The 25,899-nt window shown below is 38.3% G+C and overlaps 1 protein-coding gene and 1 long non-coding RNA gene across 5 annotated transcripts in view; one reads left to right on the top strand and one right to left on the bottom strand.

Moving 5' to 3' along the window:
- Positions 1-20,433, top strand: part of LOC310736116 — a 34,602-nt gene extending 14,169 nt beyond the window's left edge. Inside the window, exon 3 of the long non-coding RNA XR_014536453.1 lies at positions 20,319-20,433. This is a non-coding gene — a long non-coding RNA (uncharacterized lncRNA). The remainder of the gene's footprint in view (positions 1-20,318) is intronic.
- Positions 9,661-25,899, bottom strand: part of impact (impact RWD domain protein) — a 75,731-nt gene continuing 59,492 nt past the window's right edge. For 2 of the 4 annotated variants that reach the window (XM_083559386.1, XM_083559387.1), the window contains exons 9-11: positions 25,330-25,420; positions 20,392-20,526; positions 9,661-10,963 (exon numbers count right to left, since the gene is read on the bottom strand). In XM_083559386.1, the coding sequence (XP_083415512.1) occupies positions 10,904-10,963; positions 20,392-20,526; positions 25,330-25,420 (286 nt within the window). In that variant the 3' untranslated portion in view covers positions 9,661-10,903. The remainder of the gene's footprint in view (positions 10,964-20,391; positions 20,527-25,329; positions 25,421-25,899) is intronic. The other 2 variants (XM_083559388.1, XM_083559389.1) reach the window with 2 other exon arrangements.

The raw sequence follows: 25,899 nt of genomic DNA, 5'->3' as shown, positions 1-25,899 counted from the left end.
GGTGAATAAGAAATGGCCTGGTGTGACAAACTGAACCCTTTTGTCCCAGTGTGGTCCACCTCCTTCAAAAAAGAATAAGAGACAGTTGCTTTCTACTGCAGCCCTGTGATGTTTGATCTCCTGAGATGAAGGGTCTGGACCCTTGTGTGAGTAAACAACAGTAGCCATCTAAAAGACCCACTTCAGATAGAAAAAAAAGCAGCATGCATTACCATTGCTCCCAGCTTTCCTTTTACCCCAAGGCCCCATCAGGCAGCGATTAATTAGCTGATTCGATTTTTTCCAATTAATTTTATTCAGTTAGTACCATCATCAGCCACAATGCAAATGAATAACCTTAATGCAATGCTAATGCGCTGTGTATCACGACTGTGTGGGTGAAAAGATTTAGTTTCTACATTTGCCACGAAACTTTAACGCGGTGGATCAACTTGTTATTATTTGTGCTATAATTTTAGGTGCTAAGTACAAAAAAAATTCTTATGAAGTCCAAGGCAATAAAGTGAGTAAGTCTCAGATTTTTGCACACGTCTCTGGCATTAAGATTCAGAATCCTAAAGTATGCAATCTGATTGGCTCCGTGTATTTTTGTGTGCAGCAAAAACGCATAAAGTTTCAGAGTAGAGATTTAATCACCAGTCTGAAAATAAATCTTATGCTTCTGTACTTAAAGGTTATAAAAGTGTTTGGGTTTGAAAGCAAACAGTGGTGGGTGAAAGAATCATTTCACACATTTACTAACAGGCTGATGAAGGAGGTCTGTTCATGGTCATTAGCAAATATCACTCAAATTTCTGAGAAAACATGCGGCTCTTGGCCACATGACTAATATAACATGGCTTGCAAGAATACCTAGCAGGTCGCTCTGGCATTTAAACAGGAACTAATAGTATACAGTATTATAAAGTTTAATATTACATTTGATTAATCCATGAATGAATTGGAACACGAACAGCACCCCAGGGCTCCTCACCTCACCTACATCAGTACCTGACTTTACTAACACACTTGTAACTAAATCAGCACAAATCTCCACAAATACACTAAGAAATCTAAACAGAAAAGGTAATAATAAGAGCAAATTGGGACTAAATGTAGAATGTGATGCTCAAAAAGCACATACAATAATTATGACCAGGTGTCCGCAACCTTTTGCCAATGTAATGCATTATTCACTTTGGTTTTTACCGCACAACATTATTTTGCAGTGAATTTATGTCTTTAATAAAAGACACAACAGATGAAACACAACACAACAGATTAAACACAACAGATTACTTTCTACTGAACATCCAGCTACTGTTTCTCTTTGCGTTTTTTTATGTTAATTAATCAAGAATGATCCATCGCAAAATAAAAGGCAATGATAGTATTATTGGCTTTGATGTGAACATTAGATTTAAACAAGTAAATCATATAGAAAATATGGTGAGTTCCTTCTATAATGTTAAAGATTGCCATTTCCTACATAATGATTTTCTTTCATGGTTCATCATAAAATCTCATTTCCAAAAGCGTTGACATTTAAAATAAAAAATTCGTAGCATTAACGCTCAAGAGGATTGATTAAAATAGCGTTTCTGGGAGCAAAATAAGCATCAGGGCCATCAAGGATCAAAATCATAGATTATTAAAATCACTGACTTACATTTCAATATATTTTTATCCATTATTATTTATTCCATCATTCCCAATAGTCTGTTCATTTCATATCATTTCTGTCAAATGTGCTGCGTCTTGAAGCAACACGTCCGAGTGTAATTGCCAGTTTAAATTTTTATCCCAAAACATTTTAGCCATCATGTAAATCCATGTTCAACCTGTTGTTCTAACCAGTCAGATTGTGACTTGCTCACTCCAAGGCCCGCTAGAAGGCGTCCAAACACGTCAGCATTTTCACGTCATTTGATTCGATGGTCAGATCCCTTACTTGTCAGAGTTCTCAAAACGCATCTGTAGCAATCTGCGCAAGCTCAAATATATTCGTGTGGATTTAATAGCTGTTTTTTCATTCCACAATGGCTGAGGAGAAGAAATCGAATTTGGACATAGATAAACTTACAAAGACATTTACAATACAGAACTTTCATAAAAAAACTGTAGATCATGAGGAAAGGTCTTCTATTGATACACCACTGGTGTATCATTTCCTGGCTCTTACACACCACAGATGTAGACTAGTTTATGAAACTAACAACAAGCGGGGCAGAAGGCAACAAGAAGTCTGGGGGTAACGTGGAGGAGACAGAGGGAGTCAGTAATGTAAACATGACTGAGAACAGAGACATTCCTGATCCTTCATCTTCTTTTCTCTGCTTGTGTTCTATATGGTGGATGTTCAGCCTGGATACATTCATTAGCTAACAAAATGTTTACTTCGTTTTGTATTAATATATTAATTAAGGCTGTCAAAATGCGAATTCATTTTAACGGCACTGGTTTTATTAACGCGCGATTAATGCAGCGTGCATTTCCGTTTGACCATTTTTATGAAAATATAAATAAATAAATATAAAAGAAGCGAAATTAAAATATTCAGCGCAACACAATTATTCACGACGTCCTTTCTTTACTCAGATATAAATAATAAATAAATAAATAAACTCCACTGAAAAATAATTTTTAATCAGTAAACATTTGTTTTACTGGTGCGGCAAGTCTCAAATCAGCACCAAAATCTGCCATGATGCACACAATTAACCTTCTGGGGTCGACAAACGCTCCGGCGAATGTTTATATTACACATAATAACAACAAAACTTAATAAACAACAAAACAAAACTATAACTTTGACTCATCTCTCTTAACAGACACAAATAAAACCTGAACCTCAGTGAATAATTGCCTTACACACAATAAATATATGTATAAAATGCTCAAAAAGTCTATTTGTATTCACATCGAATACAAATATTCCCTGATTATGTAATCCATATGAAATTTATAAAAGGTACAGTTTCTCCGGTATCACCTCATTAACCGTCCGTGTGGAAACATAGCAAAGGTTCCGTTTAATGTCCTGATAATTGACGTAATTTGAAACACCATAATTACTTTAAAACGTTGACAAGAATATTTTGTCTTCATGCTCTATGTTGAGTTTGGTTTTTACAAACAATAAACATACATTTGCATAAGGCATCAATATTTGTCCATGCCCATGTTGATTAGAGTATAAAAAATGGGAAATTATTAATTTAAGGGACATTTAAAACAGAAAACTGTTGGAACAGTTTTTTATAAGTGTAAGTGTGTTCCTAATGAGCAAGCCTGGGGCGACTGTGGCAAGAAAAAATTCCCTGAGGTGGCATAAGGAAAAAACCTTCAGAGGAACCAGACTCAAGAGGTAACCCATCTTAATCTGTGTGGCAGCTAAAGGTTGTTGAGGTGTGATTAAGGAGTCATTGTAGCAGACTGTCAAAATAAAGTAGAGTCCAAATCCATCCTTAAAAGCTCCTGTGTTGTTCCGTAATTTCATGAATCCTCAGGTCGTTGATGTGAAAGAGTCGTCACTGGTACCTCACAAGCATGTTAAGGAGCATGAGAGAGAGAGAGAGAGAGAGAGATAGAGAGAAAGAGAGAAAAGAGGGGTGACTGAGAGAGAAATATTAAGGACACTGTCCAGTTGGGGACTCCGCAAGACTCGCTATCACAGCATAACTAAAAGGGATAGTCAGAAGGTAACACAGACATGAGGGATCTCCGGGATCGACCCACCACACCACCGTCAACAAACCTGAGTGAACGCGTGAGAGTGAGGGGACGACAGCATACAAGTATCCCAGTGCACCGAACACTTTATATCCATGATCCCTCCAGATTTTCCTCTTTACCTCAGAAAAATCTATTGATAAAAGACTTGACAAAATAAATGTTTTCAGCCTCAACTTGAACACTGAGACTGTGTCTGAGTGCCGAACACTGATTGGAAGGCTGTTTAATAACTGTGGGGCAGAAGGAAGTTATCCAGCAACCACTGTCTGATGTCCTTTACACACTACTCAACATTGTTAAGCTGATTTCTCTCATCTGGTTTTGCTGAAACATACAACTGTGTATCATCAGCATAGCCATGTTTACATATAATTTCCCTCAGGGGCAGCATATATAAAGTGAAAAACAGCGGGCCTAAGACCGATCCTTACGGAACACATACTTACAGTGAGGAAATAAGTATTTGAACACCCTGCTATTTTGCAAGTTCTCCCACTTAGAAATCATGTAGGGGTCTGAAAATGTCATCGTAGGTGCATGTCCACTGTGAGAGACATAATCTAAAAAAAAAAAATCCAGAAATTACAATGTATGATTTTTTAACTATTTATTTGTATGATACAGCTGCAAATAAGTATTTGAACACCTGAGAAAGTCAATGTTAATATTTGGTACAGGAGCCTTTGTTTGAAATTACAGAGGTCAAACGTTTCCTGTAGTTTTTCACCAGGTTTGCACACATTGCAGGAGGGATTTTGGCCCACTCCTCCACACAGATCTTCTCTAGATCAGTCAGGTTTCTGGCCTGTCGCTGAGAAACATGGAGTTTGAGCTCCCTCCAAAGATTCTCTATTGGGTTTAGGTCTTGAGACTGGCTAGGCCACGCCAGAACCTTGATATGCTTCTTACAGAGCCACTCCTTGGTTATCCTGGCTGTGTGCTTCGGGTCATTGTCATGTTGGAAGACCCAGCCTCGACCCATCTTCAATGCTCTAACTGAGGGAAGGAGGTTGTTCCCCAAAATCTCGCAATACATGGTCCCGGTCATCCTCTCCTTAATACAGTGCAGTCGCCCTGTCCCATGTGCAGTAAAACACCCCCAAAGCATGATGCTACCACCCCCATGCTTCACTGTAGGGATGGTGTTCTTGGGATGGTACTCATCATTCTTCTTCCTCCAAACACGTTTAGTGGAGTTATGACCCAAAAGTTCTATTTTGTCTCATCTGACCACATGACTTTCTCCTATGACTCCTCTGGATCATCCAAATGGTCATTGGCAAACTTAAGACGTGCGTGGACATGTGTTGGTTTAAGCAGGGTACCCTTCCGTGCCATGCATGATTCCAAACCATGACGTCTTATTATGACGTGTATTACCAACAGTAACCTTGGAAATGGTGGTCCCAGCTCTTTTCAGGTCATTGACCAGCTCCTCCCGTGTGGTTCTGGGCTGATTTCTCACCTTCCTTAGGATCATTGAGACCTCACGAGGTGAGATCTTGCATGGAGCCCCAGTCCGAGGGAGATTGACAGTCATGATTAGCTTCTTCCATTTTCTAATGATTGCTCCAACAGTGGACCTTTTTTTCACCAAGCTGCTTGGCAATTTCCCCGTAGCCCTTTCCAGCCTTTTGGAGGTGTACAATTTTGTCTCTAGTGTCTTTGGACAGCTCTTTAGTCTTTGCCATGTTAGTAGTTGAATTCTTACTGATTGTATGGGGTGGACAGGTGTCTTTATGCAGCTAACGACCTCAAACAGGTGCATATAATTTAGGATAATAAATGTAGTGGAGGTGGACATTTTAAAGGCAGACTAACAGGTCTTTGAGGGTCAGAATTCTAGCTGATAGACAGGTGTTCAAATACTTATTTGCAGCTGTATCATACAAATAAATAGTTTAAAAATCATATATTGTGATTTCTGGATTTTTTTTTTTTTTAGATTATGTCTCTCACAGTGGACATGCACCTACGATGACAATTTCAGACCCCTCCATGATTTCTAAGTGGGAGAACTTGCAAAATAGAAGGGTGTTCAAATACTTATTTTCCTCACTGTATGTGAATATTCCAAAGAGTACATAATTATCAACCATAACAAAACAGCAAGTCATTTTTAAGCCATTTTTCTTCCCAGACAACAATCATATCTCAGACACTAGATAGTTCCTCTTTATTGCAGGACAAATACAGTTAACCATGGAGGAAAAAGAGCGATATGTGCTTCCTCGTAACTACTGCTCAGGCACCATTATGGAAGAGATAATTGTGCTTAGACCAGAGAGACAACTCCTCCATTCTTACTGTTCATGACTGGCTATCATTTCTCACACTGAAAGGTAAGAAAAAGGGAGGACCAATTATGTTCTCTTCGACTCCTCACTAGAGATGGCTATGGCATCATCTTATTTTGAAGTTGCGATCTGCCAATGCGAAAGCTTTATTGTTGAGCCACTCCAGAACCCCGGCATATCATTTTTTAAAAAGCTTTCGTTGTTAAAAAGGCAACATTAATCTCGACAGCCGATAAGACTCATGATGCAACGTTGGCTTCAGCCTTGCTTTGAAGATTCTCCTCAATTGGGGGCCACTCTGTGCAGCTGGGGATGGTTTCACATCAACGGCCTGAGGATCCATTAAATTACGGAGCAACACAGGCACTTTTGAGGATGGATTTGGACTGTACTTAATGTCGACAGTCTGCTACAATGACTCAGGACTACAGGTTGCATTTAATCACCCATCACTGCACACCTCAACATCGGTTAACTGTAATAAATAGACATTTGGTGCCACCTAAATAAGGATGGGTTTCCACTTGAGTCTGGTTCCTCTCAAGGTTTTTTCCTTATGCCATCTCAGGGAGTTTTTCCTTTTTGCTGATTAGAGACAATGTTACAATTATAAAGAACACCCTTATTTATTCTTTATTACTGCATTATCTGTGTAAAGCTGCTTTGAGACAATGCCCATTGTTTCAATCTCTATACAAATAAAAATGAATTGAAAATACACTATATGGACAAAAGCATTGGCTTGACTCCAGCTGTATTTGGTTCGTCCTCAAACTGAAGTTGGAGGTAGAGCCCTGCACGGGGCTGGGTTCTTCCATCTAGCTCACTCCCGCTGAAATTTTGACCATTGTCGCCCACTCAGTGTGGCCCACCGAAAACTGCGTTCCACTCCTGCGATTTTTGTGTCCACTTTCGCCTGCTCCAGCAAACAGTCTTGTCACAGATTGAAAAGATTGTGTAAAAATGTACACAAACGTCAGGGCTATGATTAAATTACAGAATAATTACAGCCATAAACCATTAGACTGTAAGTTTAAGTAAAAATTAGGTAAAATAAAGCAATCCTAAAGTAAAGCACCACACATAAAAAACAACTTGGGATTTTTATATATTTTATTAGCCTTAAAAAACTAACAAACAACTTTAATCAAAACATTACAATTAGCAGGATGGTAGAACTCTTGCTATATTTGTTTGACTGCCCACGGCAAAGGTAAAACTACCTGCTCCCATGACATTTGCAATTATATAGGATGTCTTTGGACGTGGTAGCATTTGATTTTCCCCTCACCTGAACTCGACGTCCCAAACCTGTTCCAGCATGACAGGCCCTGTGCACAAAGTGGAAGATCTTGAGTGGCCTCCTTTAGAGCTCATACATCACCCCTATCAAACACCTTTGGGATAAATTGGGAAAGCTGACTGCACCACATCACCTCACCTACTGACAATATCTGACTTTACTAAAACCCTTGAGGCTGAATGACCACAAATCCCCTCAAGCACACTTTTAAATCCAGTGGAACATCTTCCGTGAAGAGTGGAGATTATTATTAGAATTGGATTTTCCAAAAGCACATACAAATCGTATTGTCCAGTCCCCACAAACTTTTTTTTTGGCCGTCTATTTAATAGACAACCCAGTCTGTGTGGAGTGTTTTCTTTTATATGTTGCTCTACTGTTTTTACCTCAGTTGTAAAGAGGTTCCTCCAGCCTTTTCTCCATGGACAGTTCCCATCAGCAAATAGTTTTTGCCTCCACAAGCGCCGCTCGTTGGAGGTTTATTCTGCGTAAAACTAAAAAAAATGGTGTTTGTGTGAACCAAACCAACCTTTCTAGCACCAACAACAATGCCATAGTAAAAGTCCCTGATCTTTTCCCCCATTTTAATGTTTGACATAAACACTAACCCCATGCCCTCAATCTGCATAAAAGGTTCATAATTGCCTGGAAAATTATACAAACGAAATAGTACAAGTGTTCATATTTAAGTGGTTGATGAGTGTATTTTGAATTTTTCCCCCCAAACACCTTCGCCAAAATGGAAGTGTACTGTATAAATATAAACTACAAAAGCTCATGAAAATCAATGAAGGCCGAATTGTTGTGTAAAATCAACTTCGAGTACATTGTTTGCACTCGTGCCTCCCTTGTTTTGACACACTGTCCTTGAACACGTAAGGTGGAGTGTTTGCCTATGCAGATCATGTTTGTCTTTTCACATGAGGAAGCACATGACATGAAGGTCTATGATAATATTTAGCAATGCCCCCTGAGAAGAAGACAGCTAGAATTAAATCAGAAAGGGTCGTGGCGACAGTCAAAAGGTGCATTAATATTCATTGGGCAAACGAGACAGAAGGAGAGAGGGGTTGAGAACTAGGGGAAGCATGAAGGGAATTGAGATATAATTGTAAAGCTCATCAAGAAACAATCACTTAAGAAAGAGAGAACACAGCAAAAAAACTGTCCAAAAGGGAATTAAAGGAAAGAATAGCGGAATCAGTAGAACAAATTCATGTGTGAACTGAAGCACGATTCATTTTCTGGGATACACTATAGAAATAACATTTTTCCAGGCATATGTGGTTCTTCCCCAAACTGTTACCACAAATTTGGAGGCACACAATTGTACAGGATGTCTTTGGGTGAATTTTCCCTTCACTTAAAGTAGGAGACCCAAACCCTTCCCACTATTACAATGGCCCTGTGCACAGCTCCATGAACATGTGGTTTCCATGGTTTGGATTCCCCGTGAGTGGCCTGTTATAAAGCTCCGACCTCAACCCGATTGAACACCTTTGAGACCAATTGGAATCACTCGAGGTCTCAATAACGATTCAGATTCTGAAATTGTATTTGGAGTTGAACGCACACATTCGAATACCTTATCGTTTCTTGTAACAGCTCAGAGACTTGTAAAAAGAAAAAACTTTAATTGTTCATATGGTGAAGGTTTCATTTTGATATTTCTGTAACGAAAAAAACAAAGTACTGTTTCAAAGTAACAAACAAGCCACAATTTTATTCCCATTTCTTCTTTAAAAAAAAAGAACAGTGGGCCGTGGTTTATAGCGTTTAAGCATGTTATGAATAAAATTAAATCTAACAGTAAACATTATTCTCATTGATGAATTGCAGCATTATAAGTGAATGAAAACACAGGATTTGCTGTTAATGAAAATGATCTGTTAATAATTTTCACGTGTCCAAGTTTTCTTTTCCTTATATTTCCCTGAGTTTTTCCACAGTCGAAACTGACTCGCTCATTAGAGATCAACTTATAAGGAACAAACATTTTTTATACAACTGAATAACTGCTTTATCTCTGTAAAGCTGCTTTGACACCATGTCCACTGTTTAAAATGCTATACAAATACAAATCAAATCAGATTTGAATTATTGCTTTTTGCAGAATGTAAGTGCATGAATATTCACACAGGGTTCCTGCGTGTGTTAAATATCAAAGATCGCACTCTGGTATCCTTTTTTTTTTATTGAATTAAGCTAAAAAAAATAGTCACATTTTGTTGTTTTGTCAGGCTGATATTTGATGTGAACTCCGTTATTAATGCCTGTGTTCAGACGCGGGGGTCAAAAACACCATTTCGATTCTGATTCAAACTTTCAGTGACACAGGAGATTACATTTTCTTTTTTTCTGCGATTAGGGATTTGCATAAAGAGTCGCACGATTTAAAAACAATAGAAGGACTCTCATCAAAGCTTGCTGAAAATGTTTTAATGACAGTGACTATCTGTTATAAAAGGGATTATATTATAAATAATATAAAAATTTATAATAATTGTCCAATTTTTATTTCAATATACAATCATAAATTAAAAAAGTTGTAAACAAAAACAGAATGCAAATGATTAGCAAATCTCATAAATCGATATTCTATTCACAATAGAACAAAAAATGTAATGTTTAAACTGAGAAATTACACCATTTTAAGGAAAACATAAGGTAATTTGGAATTGAATGGCTTTAACAGGTCTCAAAAAAGGGCCATGTTTACCACTCCTTTTTGAACTAAGCACTGATGACAAGCCAGAAGGTCCCTCTCCTCTTTTTTCCGGAGGATGTGTTGGCTCTGATTTCCAAAAAGAAATTTAAATTTTGATTCGTCTGGCCACAGAACTGTTTTCTACTTTGCCTCAGTACATTTTAAATGAGCTTTGGCCCAAAGAGGATGGTGGCATTTCTGGACCATGTTCACGCATGCCTTCTTCTTTTTGTGGAGGACATGGCACACTTCTTTTTTTTTTTTTTTATATATACAATGATTTTTTGGAGGCGTTAATGAGCCCATGAGCGAAGGGATGAGCAAAGATCACAGGCATCCAATTTTGATTTTCTCCCTTGTTCACATTTCTCCAGATTCTTTTAAACTTTTATTATGTACTGTAAATGAATGGTGAATTTCTACCCATCCTTAGAGACTTTGCCTCTCCTAGATACACTATTTATACCCTATCAGCTTACTGACCTTTGGTTAATTAACCTCATTAGTTGCAAAATGTTTCTCCAACCTTTTAATTTCAATAACAACCCTTTCCCAAATATTTGGTGTGTTAGAGCCATCAAATAAAAAATTACCTTATTTTTTTCCTTATAATGGTACATTCCCTCAGTTTAAACATTTCTATGTTCTAATTGTGAATAAAATATAAATTTTTTTTACATTTTTTAATTTGGGTTGTATATTATGTGAATTCACTTTTACATGCAATATTTAAAATCTCAAGTCAACGTTGCCATACTTCCTTTAATGGCATCTATTCTTCGGTTGTGTTAAGCGTTTCTCTCCTTATCCACTCCCACCTGCCTGGTGACACACACTTTCCTGAGACTCGATACAAACTCTGAGGTAGACAAACGCATGGCTTTACTTCATCTTCTTGCTTTTGGGCTTCTTGCTCTTCCCCCCAGGTTTTGCTGCATCATCCTGGGAAAGAAAAAAAAAGTAGGAGAAAGAGAAAAGATGGGAGAGTATGAGGTTTGTGAGCTGAAATTAGAGCTGAAATCCACTTACTTCAAGCATGAAGCTGGAGTAGCAAAACAACTTGACAGGAACATTTGATATGACAGACAGTAATAAAAAAATCTTCTCTCTTTTTTTGTGCTGATCTTTTGAACACTGAAACCACGCTAAAGCCTCCTGTTTACTTGCATTTCTCTTTAAAAAAAACAAAACAAAACATTTTTCCCCATTATTCAGACATGCTATTCCTGAACTTTTAGATGTTAATTCAGCTATACTGTGGCAGCTATGACAGAAATAGGCACAAAATATGGACAAAAATACAGGAACACCAGACTTTTACATCTCACCGCTGGGGCCCAGGTTCGATTCCCAGTCAGGAAACCAACCCCAACCATTAGGGTTGCACAAGCCAGTGCACTCTTAGTGCCGGTTTTAAGCCTGGATAAATGGGGAGGGTTGTGTTAGGAAGGGCATCCAGCGTAAAAACGTGCCAAATCGAACATGCAGATCACGAATACGGATGATCTGCTGTAGCTACCCCTAATAGGAGAAGCCGAAAGAAAAGTTATGGTTCTTCCCCAAACTGTTACCACAAAGTAGGAGAATGTCTTAGCACACAATTGTAAATTATATCTTTAAATCCGGTGGCTTTCAATTTTCCCTCAATTCGAACTAAGACACCCAAACCTGTTCCAGCATGACAATACCGCGTGCCAAAGCAATCCCTCGAAAAGATATGCTTTGCAAGGGTTGGAGTGGAAGATCTCCAGCTATAGAGTTCTGACCTCAACCCTATTGGGATGAATTGAAACGCTAAGTGCTCCAGAGGCCTCCTCACCTCACCTACATCAGTACCTGACTTTACAAACACCCTTGTGGCTGCATAAACAAAAAATCTCCACAAGCCCACTCCAAAATCTAGTGGAAAATCTTCAATCGAGTGGAGATTATTATTACGGCAAATAGGACTAAATGTGGAATAGGTTGTTCAAGAAGCAGACATGAGCCTTATGTCAAACTTTTGTCATAGTGTATAACAGTGCAAATACTGTTTAACACCGTAATGTAAAAATATTTACTGTTACAAGAATTAATAAATTTAAACATGACCATAAACCTAAACCCCCCCTGGTCTTTTTATTTATTTATTTTTTACAGCTAGCAAGTTTTACTAACTAGGTCTTTTTTTTAGCACTAGCCTAGCATGGAAAATGGAAACTAACATTACCTCAGGAAAGTTATGCTAGTTAGGATAGCTGGCTATTTTGAAGATATGAACGAAAGACTTAAAGGAGATGGAATATTCTTGCATACAATAGATGAAGGACTTTGATTTGTTGCCATGTTAGCAAACCCTATATAAGTACTATCTATTGGCATGGAGAATGAATGCTAACACACTTCATCTGTCTTCCTGGATGTAAATGCTGCTGGAGTTGTATGTATGCCATATTCGACTTTTTTCATTATTCCATTTCTTTTTTTTTTTATTCTATTTCATTTTATGTCACTGTGCAGTCAAAAAACACTGGGTATGGTTATGTATGTGACAAATAAAAAACGAATGTCAATTTACATTAAGTTAGTATCGCTAGCAATGATGATTAGTTGAATATATTTGGAGGAATATAACGGTTAGGTAAGCTTTCATTTGCTTAGATACAGTATCTAATGTAAAGCTAGGTAACTACATAAGATGACAATGATATCAGTGTTGTACCTTAGACATATGGGTGTTGGGGCTTTTATAATTAAAGGTAGAGAAGGGCGTATAGAGCTTGTGCATGGGTTGGATAGCATGGGGTGTATGGCAACAGGGATTAACAAGATCATGTTCAAGAACTGCATATTTACAACTGCAGGAGGGAGTCTCTCACCATGGGGAGGAAGTCTCACACCATGTATAGAAAAAAATATTCCGAAATTGTTATAAAACGAGTTGCGGTACTGCTTTTGCTGGAGCCAACTGAAACAATGCTTTTTCTTTTCCCTTTCCATTTTCTTTTGGCTGTTTAAAGAGTAAAGACGACCTTTTATATCTGCATATTTAATACCATGCACACACACAATTTGAAATAATGTTATAATTTAAGCAATTTGTTTGTTTAGAATGCTGGGAAAATATTTTTGCAAATCTGCAGGTCAATTATCTTGGAAATAAGTCTGGAAAAATGCAATATAAATGTTCAGCACTTCAGCGGGTGCAGTAAAACATTTTATAGTTTAACTCACAAGAGCACTCAGATCATATATATTCACATATAGAAGGCATTTCGTTTGCATCAATTAGTTCACAATGACCTAAGAAGAAACCTTACTACAGCCCCATGACAATACTATGGCGAGGGAGGAAATAGCAGCATAACGGCCATAAAGTTCCCTTCCCAAACTGTCCATTTAAACATTTCCCATGTTTTAGACTAATAGAGTGAATTTAAAATAATTTTAGACTCCCATCCCAGTGAATTTCATCAGCCGCCTGTTTTCAAAGGTCTGACTTGTTTGTTAAGCAGACTTGTGCCATGTTTGGGAAAATGAGTCACTCTTTTAATTTGCACAGTGGGGCAGTAATGATATTCAGCATCTGTGCATTTCATAGGAAGAACACTTCCTGCATACATACGGACCAAAACATGCATGCTGGCAGACTGCTGTCATCACTGTCTTCATCATCGTCAGCACTCATTACCAGTCAATCATCAGCAGTCATCATAATCATCTAACATATTAATAATCCTGCCACCACAATTTAGATGCAACAGCAATATTATGATAGTATTAATAATAATACTATTAAAAATAAAAACAGGATTTCTACATTTTCTCCAGTCTGTAAAGTCTCATTTTCAAAACTCTAGGACCAACATTAATATATACAAATGATGAAAAAGAAAAAAAGTGTGGATAAAGAAAGGATCGGCATATGATCCAAAAGACTGCACCTCATTTTTCAAGCACATTGGAGGAAGTGCCATGCAATTCAAAAGTTTACCAAAACGTTATGTCTGACAATCGAATAGAAAAATCCAAACAAATTGGGAGAAATTTTATTACGCTGCAAATCAGTGACCAAAACAAAAGCACACTGCCAACACAACAAAAGACATTATCAGGGGAAAAACATGGCCAAGTCAATCAGAAGACTGTAATCCAATTGAGCATGTATTTTATGTGCCGAAATTCAGACTAAAAACAAACAAGAACTGAAAGAAGCTGGTGTTCAAGCCTGAAAAAGATTTACAAAAGAAGAATGTTTGGTGATGACAATTTGATGGATTCATTGCATGCACACAATTGAATGGGTTTTAAGACTTTTGTCCACAAAATTAGTTTTAACACATTTTATGATTTCTACATCTAGATATAATATGAAATGAAATATTGCTGAAATTATTTTCTACCACCTCATACTCATCTTTTGATTGTAAATGTCTAATGTGTAACAAAAACAAAAAGACTGGCCTTGCCTTTCCTATGTTTTCAGCTGGACTGTATAAAAGCTGGATGTTAATTTCAACTCAGGCAGCATATACTTTTCCCTGTTCCGTTTTTACACTGAAATTCTGACGCATTATTTGCTTTGATAAAGAAAAATATAGAGAAGGTCAGAATTAGTTGCATTGTGTGTTTGTGGGGTTCAGGTACCTGGGGTCAACAGTGCAAAGTAATGGAGAGTGTGTTAGAGAAGTGAAGAAAAGAGTGCACTCAGGGTGGAGTGGGTGCAGAAGAGTGATAGCCGGAGTGATTTGTGATAGAAGAGTGTCTGTGAGAGTGAAAGGAAAAGTTTATAGGACTGTGGTGAGACCTGAGATGTTGTATGGATTAGAGACAGTGGCACTGAGTAAAAGACAGGAGGCGGAGCTGGAGGTAGCAGAGCTGAAGATGTTGAGGTTTTCGTTGGGAGTGACGACGATGGACAGGATTAGAAATGAGTTTATTAGAGGGACAGCGCATGTTGGACGTTTTGGAGACAAAACGTGGATGTGGTGAGGAAAGACATGTAGGTAGTTGGTTTGAAAGAGGCAGATGTAGAGAATATGGGGGTATGGAGACAAATGATCCCCTGTGGCGACCCCTAATGGGAGAAGCCGAAAAAAGAATCGCAGATGTTTTCATATATGCATTTTTTTTTTTTTTTTGGGGGGGGGGGGGGGGGGGGGTGTTATATACTTTTTTTTGTGTATATATATATATTTTTTTTTGCATGTTTGTCACACTTTAATGTTTCAGATCATTAAACTAATTTGAATATTAGTCAAAGATAACAAGTGAACACAACATGCAGTTTAATTTAGTTTGGCTAGAGAAATTTATCTCAGGTGTGATAAACCGAAGTTTTAACAGGGGGGCAAACACTTTGACACGGGGTCATGTCGTTTTGGATTTTGTTTTCATTCAAAAATAAAAACCTTCATTTAAAAACTGCATGTTGTGTTCACTTGTTATCTTTTACTTATATTTAAATTAGTTTGATGATCTAAAACATCAAAGTGTCAAACATGCAAATAAATAAGAAAATGTTTCTGCATGGTTGTCACACTTTAATGTCTAGTGAAAACATCAGCGATTAAAAAAATGAATAACCGCCGTTATTTCTGGTGATGAGCATCTATTTCTGAACGAGGTTCACGGTCAAGTGGCAAAAAAAGCAGACCACTGCCTACAACACACCTACAACAACCCATCCATGCAGTTTAATGCACTTCCTAAAGGATGCCAAAATATCTGTACAATCAGCCTCATACTTGTGGATTTTGCACTGTATGTACTCTGTTTTTAGCACTTTATGTAGAGTTGATATTTGTTTTTCCATTGTATTGAAATATATGCCAGGCATAACAATAAAAAAGCTCACCCAGCTGCTTTTAGAACAATAAATATTTGCTATATCATTTGCCCTCTGATTAGTCACAGAGATCAGTCTGAAGATGTTATGATTACTGAATACTCTAGTGCCTTTAAATATAATATGATTTAAAAAAAAAGATGTGTAGGATCAACAATTGTACTCTATTTAATCTGTGGGCTCCATGCACATGACCCCCCCCCCGCCTTCCAGCTTTGTGCTGCTTTTCAGGAAAAGTGAAATAAATAAATAAAAGAAAGTGAAGGTGAAGCCAGTTTGGCAGTCAGCCCTACTCTCCATTGTCATAGACGTGATTTTCCCCCTCATTAGCATGGGAATGTTTCGAAACGACTTTTCGCTTGTGTGGTCACACAGGAGAGATCAGTAGCACTTAGGGCTTAGGGGGTACGGATCTCAGGGAACCTCAGTAAAAAACCCACAACCCCCCCCCCCCCCCCCCGGTAACCATGGCAATCCTGCAGCTGCGAACACGTCCTTATTTGCACAGAAATGAAAGGAAAGAAAGCAACAAACGAATCTCAGCCAGAAATCAGCCTCCTCAAAATCCTCGGATTTTGTGACGTGTGTAACCTTGAAACACAGGTTTAATGTCAGCGATACAGACTCCGAAGGTGTGAGGCTCTATAAATACATCCGGAGTGGAAGTGAGAGAGATGTCCACAGACAAGGAAAGAAAATATACAGAAAAAAAAAAAAAAGAATCAAAACCTTATTAAATAATTAAAGGTGAAAACTTGTAGATTTTGGTAAACGAGTTAAAAAAATTTAATTAAATAAAGAAAGCAAGAAAGTCAGTCTTACTTTATCTCTCATTTAAAAAGTCTTGGTGGGCAACCACACACAGAGTTAGGCCCAGAAATATTTGGACGGTGACAAGTTTTGTTATTTTAGCTGTTTACCAAGACCAATAAATAAATAATAATAATAATAATAATTTAAAAATAATAATAAAAAATATTTATTCAAAATATAGTTATATAATTAATATGGGGTTGAAAGTGCAGTTTAATTTTAAAGTGTAATTTGAGGGTAATTATCTAAAAATTGGAAGAAGGGTTTGCATATTACAGCTCTAATATGTAGCTGTATCTGTTCCAAAAGTAATCAGACAATTGCCTCAAAAGCTATTTCATGGGCTGTTCCCTTATTTATTAATCGAGCAGTATCACAAAGGAGGAAACCCAGCATTTGGTGATGTCCATGGGTACAAAAGTTCAGGCAGTCATTGCCCCTAAAGGATTCTCAACAAAGTGTAAAAAATGAACATTTTATTTACGGTAATGTTAATTTGTCAAGTTACTTGAAATGAGGTAACTCTATAGGATACTTTTGTTTAACCTGAAACCTTTCAAATCCGATGTGGTGGCATGTGTAGCCCAAATCATAAAGACTGTGCCACTGTCCAAATATTTCTGGGCCTAACTGTCTGTGTGTGTGTATATATTACATACATACATACATACATACAAACATTAGATAGATAGATAGATAGATAGATAGATAGATAGATAGATAGATAGATAGATAGATAGATAGATAGATAGATAGATAGATAGATAGATAGATAGATAGATAGATAGATAGATAGATAGATAGATAGACATTATTGTATTAATAACTGCCAACAAAAGTGAGTACACCCTAAGTGAACATGTCAAAACTGTGTCCAAAGTGTGTTTTGTGTGAGCACCATTGTTTTGTAGCACTGCCTTATTTCTCCTGGGCATGGAATTCACCCCAGCTGCACAGGTTGCACAGGTTGTTGCTGGGATCCTCTTCCACTTCTCCATAATGACATCAAAAAGCTGCTTTATGTTAGACACGTGGCGCTTCTCCACCTTTCGCTAGAGGATGCCTCACAGGTGCTCAATAGGGTTCAGGTCTGGAGACATACTTAGCCACTCCATCTGCTTCCTCAGTTGTAATCTTGACGGTGTGTTTGGAGTCGTTTTCTTGTGGGTAACTGACGTTCGGCCCAGTTTCTATAGGGAAGGCATCATGTTCTGCTTCAGAATGTCACAGATGGAATCCTCAATAAAGAGTTTTCCCTCAATAAAGCACAGCTCCACAGTACCAGGTGCTTCAGACCATGATGCTACCACCACCATGCTTGAATAAAGGCAAGACAATTTTCATGGTGCTTCTCACCAGGGCGTCGCCACACATGCTGGACACCATCTAAAACAAACACGTTTATCTTGGCCTCATTAGACCGCAGGACACGGTTCCAATAATTTGTGTTCTTTAAAGTTTGTCTTCAGCAAACTGTTTGCGGGCTTGCTTGTGAGTCAGCTTCTGAAGAGGCTTTCTTTTGAGACGACGGCCGTGCAAACCGACTTGTTGCAGTGTATTCCGTATGGATTGAGTACTGACAAGCGGACCTTCTGCTACCTCTAAAGCAATGCTGGCAGCACTCATGTGTCTCTTTTTTGATTCCAGCTTCTGCACCTGACGCTCAGCAGGAGGACTCTAGTAGGACTCTTTGATCAACCAATGCAAGGCCTGTTTTAATTTGAACCCATCTTGAAAAACGTTAGGTTCTGGATCCAACACGATCCAGAACCTATCCTGGAAAAACTCAGACATAATGCAGGAAAACTGGGTGGAACTGGGTGGAATGTAAGTGCAGTTCAGGGCACCATACTTCACCTTTTCCACAACAAAGAGCAATTTAGAATTCCCAAGCTACCTACCAGCATGTTTTTGGTGGTGTGAGGAAACCGGAAAACCTGGAATAAACTGACACAGACAAAAGAACGCGAAACTTCATGCCGACATTCTCCTCAGCTGAGGATTGAACCAGGGAACAGCAACATTGCTCTGTATTGTCTGTCTAAACCAAAATATAGCACTCTATAAACCAGAAGGACCATACACCCTCCACAGTTTTAGTTCATTTGGACTGAACCCTGGTGTGTTTTTCATCTCAGTATACTTCTTTAGACAGGTGAAAACACAGCCATTACACTCGAGTGAGAGCAAGGTGGTCTCAGTTTGACTTCAATCTTTCAATGTCTAGTGCAGTGGGAAAATGATTCAAACCTGAAATCACCAAAACAGCAGGAAGTGAACCAATCATGCCATGGATTGTGATTTACTTCTGTAGATGTGAGGTACTGCATAGCTGCACAAGTATTACACTTAAGATGCAGCAATCAAACTTATAGGTTTGAAAGTTCCCTTAGTTGTGGATCCTCATTAGGTAGTACTTTGAGGATGAAATTGAAATGTAATTAATTTTACCAGTCTGCTACAAAAGCTTAGATATGCCGTTTGCATGAACTGTTCTACAACTAAGCACATAACTGAACACACACCTCAACAATAATGGAATTAGGAGTTGGTGACCCTGGGGACCGGTGCAACATTGTTTTCAAACCCCCATCAGTTATAATGGAGCGGCGGAGTAGAGTGCAACGAGGATCCGCTGTAAAAAACATTTTATAAGGATGGTTTGATAGTTTGAGGGGCGTCATTAGAGATTAAGACGTAATAATTGTTTCCTCATGCGATTACAACATGGAAGAGTCATTTTGAAGAAACAGCTCGGCATGGCGGTGATGCACGTTGTGGAACAGAGAGGCGAGGACTTCTTCAAAATGAGCAGACGGGACACTATCATGACGTCCTAACTAGTAATGACGGCAAAATTCCCCTTGCGCAGCTCTTTGCGAACCGCTCCGCTGATCCATTATAACTAATGGCAAGGGGTTCGATACGAGCTCGCACTGGTTCTTAACAATGGCCGACGCTCCAGGGTCGCCAACTCCTAGTTCCACAACTTTCCCTGTGCCACCCTGTATGGACGGACGGTGCCACCCAAATGAGGATGGGTTCCCTTTTAAGTCCGGGTCCTCTCAAGGTTTCATCCTCATTCTATCTCAGGGAGTTTTTCCTTCTCACAGCTTTTCAACCATGGCTCGCTCCAGGAACAAACATATATATTCTAACTTTTCTCTTTATCTTTGTATCTCTGTTTTGGGACAATGTACATTGTTATAAGCAAATACAAATAAAAATGAACTGAACAGTAAATTGTGATCCTTTAAATTACTTTATTCATCCTCCACTTGGGTTTGTTTGTGCTCAGTAATAATTATCAGCAGTTGAATTCAGTAGATGTTTCTTGTCCTAATACAATTCCAACCTTCGGATTTCAAATCGCCAATTATTATTATTACTACCACCACTTCATAACTGAGGTCTTAATGTCATTTAGAATTCCTATTTCTAATTTAACAAGACTGTTAATTAAATTAGCGTTCTAACACGGCATCTATAAACTGATACTCACATTAATTTGAGCAATAACACGTGCACTACACTGAGCTCCGTGTGAGGTTGTAAGTAGACAGGCTTTAATTACAAAATCTTTTTCATCCTACATCAAGTGAGAGTGTATATTTATCCACAGTTTGACCCAGAGTTCAGGTTATTGTCTCTTCATAGGTTCCGGCTTTATTTCAACCCTGACCAGGATAAAGCGCTTACAGAAGACTGCAGTTTAATTAAAACACCATACCGAATTTTCAGTGTATCCCTCTTGGACGAGGATGTTCCGAGCGCAATTGTTGATGTGTTTGAAGCGGTCAGGGCCAAGCAGGACACCGCCGTACCACCGAGACACCACCACTAGCACGTTCCTCACGTCAAGAATCTACAAAAAATAAATGAAACATATCTACAAACTGTGTCTCTTATAAAGTCATTGTTACAGGCCAATAAGTAAAATAAACTGCTTCTCAAATGTTTTTGTATTTTTATTCTAGCTTTTTAATAGTTTGTGATGTATGGTGATGTATGGTCAACATTCCAATTTATCCCAATGGTGTTCAAGCAGGGTTGAGGTCACAGCTCAATCGCAGGAGATTGTCCACTCCAACCCATGTCTCCCATATCTTTATTTACAGCATTTTTTTAGATGCCGTTATCCAGAGCGATTTCTGGTTATCTCATTTCTATATCTGAGCATTAATGGGGTTAAGTGCCTTGCTCAGGGGCCCAGGAATGGCAGCTTGGTGTGGCTGGAATACCACATCCCTATGGTGCTCTGTATTCCAGCACTGTCATGATGGAACAAGTTTCTCCTAGTTCAAGTGAATGGAAAATATCCAAAGACAAAATTGTGTGCCAGCTTTTGGAAGAACCACATACCGCTAGAAGTGTCAGGTGTACCAATAATTTTGTCTCTAGCTTGTAATTTAGTGTTTGTGTTTATTTACCTCATTTGTATTTCATTGTTACTGTTGTCGCATTCGTCAAATCACAACAACCGGAGTGATTAATTTCAAAGCGAAAAGACAATTTGTTTGCACAGAACACCATCGTTTCCATTGTTTTCGTTTTGTTGGTTTTTTTTTTTTGCAGGCAATCAAAGAGTCATAGATAATCTGTAATACCTACGCAATGCATCACATTTCGGTAAACAAGTTCGATAATTTATAATCCCCGCTAAAGATGTAAGAGGAATGTTGAATCAAACTGAATCCTCTTTTTTTTTCTGAGGGAAAAACACACATGATCCCCCTAAGGTTTAACAGATCAAATGCTTCATTGTGACAAATGCTAACTGTCACTGGCCTGCTGCCACTCACATTTTGAACGCTTCCTCAGGGGCCTCCATGGCAAAATGCTCGAGGGTTAGAGTTTATGCATGCGCCACCTACGTAGTCTAATCCTCCATGTCTATGTGTAGATTCACATCTATTTCCATAAATAAAGTGTGTGAGATTCATTTAAAAAAAGACGACGACAAAGTGTGAGAGCGAGTTCAGGTGGGAAGTATGTTGCTCTAATGTGCTGAAGGATTTGCTGTGATGTACATCACAGATAGCAGTGTACTAATCCAGGACAGGAATGTGCTCCTGCTAATGAACTGGAGTGCATTTACATACGAGCGTGATGCACCCTGCAAACATTCCCAGGCTGCCCACAGGTTTTAGTGTGGTTGAGCTCCCACAAGTCGACGTGATTGAAAGTGAAATTGGGTTTTGATTAAAATGGTACATCGATTTCACACGCTCTCTTGCAGGTCGTGGATGAGTACACAGAGAGGGCGAGCGAGATAAGAGAGGAGTTTATGGATGAGTGATGCACCCATGTGCAAAGTGTGAAGACGGTTCACAGAGAGAGAGGGATAGAGATTCATTCGCTGCCTTCAACAAGTCTCTAAAGGTCAAGACACTTTATTCTGCAAACTGGATTGGAAATAGAGCTTGACCTGGCTCATTGCTATTTCATTCGATCCCAAAGCCAGGTTTAGAAGATTTATTCAACACTGGCCCACTAGAAATAACCAAATGATTTCCTGTTAAATCCCATTTACTCTGACGGAATTTGATGGCTTTATAAATTCGGCCATATTTCCACTTTGTTTCGCAAAAGAGCTTTTACTATTACAGAAGCCAACAGGTGAAATGTTATTACAGTGTGACGTAATGCTGAAGCCTTTCAGAATGAACTACATTTCCAAAAGTTTGCGGACACCTGTTCATAGGTATGTTTTTTCAGTATCACATTTAGTCCCAATTTCCAAAACTTTTTTTTGGTTTCCTGGTGGTCTAGTGGTTAGGATGCGGCGCTCTCACTGCCGTGGCCCGGGTTCGATTCCCGGGCAGGGAACCTAACCCATCCATTAGGGTTGCACAAGCCAGTGCACTCTTAGTGCCGGTCCCAAACCCAAATAAATGGTGAGGGTTGCTTTAGGAAGGGCATCCAGCGTAAACACGTGCCAAATCGAATATGCGGATCACTAATACAAATGATCCGCTGTGGCGACCCCTAATGGGAGAAGCCTCCACTTTTTCCCGAAGATGTTCCACTAGATTTTGGAATGTGTTTGTGGAGATTTTTGCTTATTCAGCCACAAAAATGTTGGCAAAGTCAGTAAAGTCAGGAAGTCAGTAAAGTCAGATTCATCATATTTAATAGGGTTGCGGTCAAAGCTCCATAGCAGGCATCTCAAGATCCTCCACTTCAACTCGTGTAAGCCATATCTTCATGGAGCATGCTGGAACAGGTCTGGGTTTTAAAGTCCAAATGAACGGAGAATTTTATTATACCGCATCCAAAGTAGTAATATACAATTGCGTGCCTCCAAATTTGTAGTAACAGTTTGTCCATATAGTGTATGTTTTGCAATCTGTAAACTGGGAAATCCAAAATCCCACCCACGCCAAGCTGCCATTTCTTAGACCCTGAGAAAGGCTCTTAAACCCATAGCTGCTCAATTGTATGAATGAGCTGAAATTTACTACGCTCTGGATAAGCCATAAACGTAAGTGTAATTACAGTGTGATTTAAGCTAAAAGTCATTTCTACACGTTTAACAAATATATCTGTGAAAAAGTTGATATCCTGAGCTGTCGTTCTGCCTTTACATACATAAATCTCAACAATTAGGTTTACATAACATAATAGCATTAAAAAAATTAATTTACTTTACATTTCCCAGTTGCCTAGTAACCATGATATCGTGTTCAACTTCCTATTGCGAAATACAAAAGCAAATTCCTGTTGAACACAGCAGGATAATAATACGGACAAAAGTTTGTGGACACCATAAAGATTGCCGTGTGAATTTGAACATCTCATTCCACATTTAGTCTCCATTTACTGTCATAATATCCTCCACACTTCTGGGAAGATGTTTCAGTAGATTTTCTTTTTTGTAGGTGAGTTGAGGAAGCCTGCGTGCCATTCCAATTCATGTTGGGGTCAGAGTTTCTATAGTAGAAGATCTATTCCAACCCATGTAAAGCATATCTTCATGGAGCTGGTTTTGTGGAAACAGGTTTGGGTGTCCTAGTTCAAGTGAAGAACCACATACGGGTGGAAAAGTCAGATGTCCCAATACCTTTGTCAATATAAGTGTATAGTGAGATTCAACACATGAAACACTATCATCCCAGCTATGTAAAGTAGGGCATGCAAGTAGGCAGCATTAGTAGGCGGTAGTTGTACACTGGATATGAAGCCTATTCTGATTTGGGGACAGTCAGGACAGCTAGTCCTCATACTGAGTTCTTTAAAGCAGTCCTTCAGTTCAAATAAGACTTTCATAAAAGATTTGGAAAAATACGGTGGACAGAACTGTCACTCCTACCGAGGAGCCATTCCTCAATAACGTATTCTTTTTATTTTGTATTTTTTTTTTTTTTTACCAGACTACATAGTGTGCAAGCCTGAAAGAGGCAATTTTTTAGCACAGTGTGTCAGCGCATTAAAAGATGGCAGACATTTACAAGATGTTTAAGTAATTATCACAATATGAAAATTTACCCGAGATGAAAAGATGTATAAATAAAAGCATCGCACCATATGAATAATTCATCACCAGATATCTGGTATTTATGTATACTTTTTATTTATTTATTTATTTTTAGAACTACTAAGCAATGCATTTAAATGAACACAGGCTTTCTGAATAAAAGATATTCCTGGTCCGTCCTACCGAATTAATAGGAAACTGGATCTGCAAATCTGCTTTTGCAGTGATCGTTAAGAAATCAATAGTTTTACGATCTTATATAGTAACGCCATTATTAGCAGTTATTCTTTTCCAGCATTGTATTTATTCACTATATATCAAAGCATAGCTTTTTTTTAAGTAAGACAGAAAAACTGTCAATGTAACCAAGATATTTACCATCTACAACAGCTTTTGCACATTTTTCACTGCCAGAGCCTTTTTATTTATTTGCTGTACATATATTTGCATATTTACATTACTTGCTGTACATATATTTGCATATATATCTGCACTTGCCAGTTTGCACTATGGCTACTATTTGCACTTCTGGTGGATGCAAAACTGTATTTAATTGCTGTGTATCTGTAATACGCAATGACAAAGATCTATCTATCTATCTATCTATCTATCTATCTATCTATCTATCTATCTATCTATCTATCTATCTATCTATCTATCTATCTATCGATCTATCGATCTATCGATCTATTTATCTATAAATTAACTCGGAACATTATGGAATGTTGATAATGTGGACAGTCTACACTGCCCCTTAACCACTCACCTTACATGTATAAATAAACTCACTGCACCATATGAATAACTCAATTTATTTTTGGTATTTATATATACACTTTTTTTTTTAACTACTAGGCAATAAATTCAAATAAACAAATAAACCATGTGCACCAAACACCAGTGACTAAAGTAAATTCAGTGTTTGGCACCACTGAGTCACCCGTTGTTTTGTTGTCCTGCCCTTGAAAATCTATACCATCGTACAACAACCTTAATTTAACACATTTCTCTCCAATCCTCTGATCCTGCTGAAAATGCTGGAGGTGTGTTGTATTGGACTTGCAATGAAACCTTCTAGGACTGACGACTCCTAGTCCAATAAATCCATGTGCACACAGATAGGATGGTAATTTGGCTGTCTCAACATTCACCAGGATATAGCATTTACTCCACACACACACACACACAGACCTGCAGTAGATGAAGCAGTCTCCCACCAGCAGCAGTCTCACCGTCGTCCTCACAATCCTGGAGGAATGTCTTTTTGTCTTCACAGAATATCCTATTGGAGTGTAGAGTGGAGGAAAAGAAAAGCAATCAGGGAGCTGTCGAAGAAGTTCTACTTATGCTACATTCGCTGTCATATAATGATTTAAAAGACCGGCCAGTATTGATCAGCGCTGGTCACTACAGTATTAAACTGGACTGGAGTTTAAGGTCAAATAATGATTCTCTTTTACAGTCTCTCGGGTTAGAAATCCAACTAGGAGGTTGGAAAATGGGTGATTTAGAGAGTAAAGAGTTCCACGATTCTTTGACATTTTTTTATATTTTCTAAAAAATTTTTTGTTCATCTTGTAGGAGAAAAAAACATGTAGTTGTGCCATTATAAAAAATATTAACAATTCAGTGATATGAAGAAACTAAGCAACTGTTTAAATTCCGGCCGTGAATATTTTTCAATACAGGTAGTCCCCGAGTTAAGATGGAGAAGCGTTACAATAACACCAACGCATCTAGAAAATATCGTGACATGACCTA

This window comes from Silurus aristotelis (assembly GCF_946808225.1).
Source record: "Silurus aristotelis genome assembly, chromosome: 13".
NCBI lineage: Eukaryota > Metazoa > Chordata > Actinopteri > Siluriformes > Siluridae > Silurus > Silurus aristotelis.
This window is presented reverse-complemented; position numbering and strand designations above follow the sequence as displayed.